Source organism: Trichechus manatus, unplaced genomic scaffold (assembly GCF_000243295.1).
Source record: "Trichechus manatus latirostris isolate Lorelei unplaced genomic scaffold, TriManLat1.0 scaffold00160, whole genome shotgun sequence".
Classification (NCBI taxonomy): domain Eukaryota; kingdom Metazoa; phylum Chordata; class Mammalia; order Sirenia; family Trichechidae; genus Trichechus; species Trichechus manatus.
The window spans coordinates 654,194-655,712 of NW_004444096.1; the positions used below are offsets into that span (position 1 = coordinate 654,194).

The 1,519-nt window shown below is 63.6% G+C and overlaps 1 protein-coding gene across 1 annotated transcript in view; it reads right to left on the bottom strand.

Annotated features, from left to right (window-relative positions):
- MKX (mohawk homeobox) overlaps window positions 1-1,094 on the bottom strand; it is a 67,909-nt gene extending 66,815 nt beyond the window's left edge. The window contains exon 1 of the mRNA XM_004386268.1: window positions 907-1,094. Coding sequence (XP_004386325.1) covers window positions 907-1,094 — 188 coding nt within the window. The remainder of the gene's footprint in view (window positions 1-906) is intronic.
- Window positions 1,095-1,519: the final 425 nt, after the last annotated feature.

Genomic DNA, 1,519 nt, shown 5'->3' on the forward strand with positions numbered 1-1,519 from the left:
GCGCCTGCGCCGCAGCCTCCAGGGCTTTTGCCTCTTTAAATACTTTGAAATGCAATTCCATCCGAACGGAATGGTAGTAACATTTTGACGAAACCTAATCTCTATTTTACTAAGCAGCAACGCTGCAGAACAAGCAGCTGATGCAAATCGTTAAGGTGGAAACAGCCGGCACAGTCGCCCCTCCCCCCGCGGGGCGCTCAAGCAGCCGCTCGGATCTGGCGGGGACACAGACCGCCCTTCACGCACAGGCAGGCAGCAGCTTGCCCACCCGGGAGCTCCCGCACCCCAGCGGCCCCCTCATCCCGCTAAACCAGAACACGCCAGGCACACGGCCTGCCCCTCCGCGCTCGCAGCGTGCCCGGCAGAGCCAGGTCCGCGCGCCCGGGGCGCCCTGGCGATAGCCGACCTTCTCGACACCTTGCCGAAGGCCAGGCACAGCGCGAGGCCGCGGCGACGTTCTCTTCTTAGCAGAAGACAGGAAGCCCACGGGTCCTGCCCCCGGTGACCTGACTTGGGAATTGCCGGCTGCCTGGCCCTGCCTGTTTCTTTCGTAGGGGGGTTTTGCCTCTTTCTGCGCATCCTGGCCAGTACTTTCTTCCTCGCCCTCAAGCGCGCGTCTGCAACCGCGGGTCCTGAGAGGGACAAGTAACCCCCTACTCCCGAGGTTCAGGTATCGGAGGGTTTGGGGGCAGTTCCTAGTGTCCTCTTGAACTGTCCTGACTAACTGACCCCTTCATATTTTGAGACACCAATACCTTAAAATGAGACGCGCGAGAGGAGGAGGAGGCTTGCCCTCCCAGGAGAACGCAGCGTTGGTCACTTGCAATCCCGCGCCGCTCACCGCCCCCATCCCTACCGCCTGCAGGCACATTAAGGGGTCAGGGGTCCCAGGAGGAATACGCATACCCTGTCCGCCGGTGTCTCAGGCCGAGGTTGTTCTTGAGCGGCGGGCCGTCGGGAATGCCCACCTCGGGGCGTGCGTGGGGACTGTCCAGGACGCCGCCGTAGGGCCGGCTGCCCCTCTCCCGCTCCGGAGCTCCGCGGTCCTCAAAGAGCACGGCGCCGCTGAGCTTGTTGAAAACGATGGCGTTCATGATGCGAGCTGGCAGGGGCGCGCGGCGCCGCCGCAGCGCCTCGGGACCAGGCCGCCGGGCTCAGCTGGGCTTGGGTTCTAGGAGATGAAGCGCATCACGTTACTCAGGGAAGGTGCTCAGATCCCCGCGAGTCCCGGGCTCCAAACTTGGCGCTGGGCTGCGGGGCCGAGGGGAGGAGCGGCGCACCTGGACTCGGAGCTCACATCTCTCCCGACCTTGATACATTCCCACCCCGGCCCACTCCGGGGGCACCCGTGGGTACCGCCTGCAGCCCACTCAGGGGCCCCGGCGCTCCTTCTTGCCCCGGGAACCGAGTTCCCCAGGGAACCTCACCCAGGAATAATTTACCCGCAGGACAAAAAGGAAGTAATTTACAAACGAGCCTCCAGGTCTCGGGGTTAATCTGGGGAGAAGCACGCTCTAGA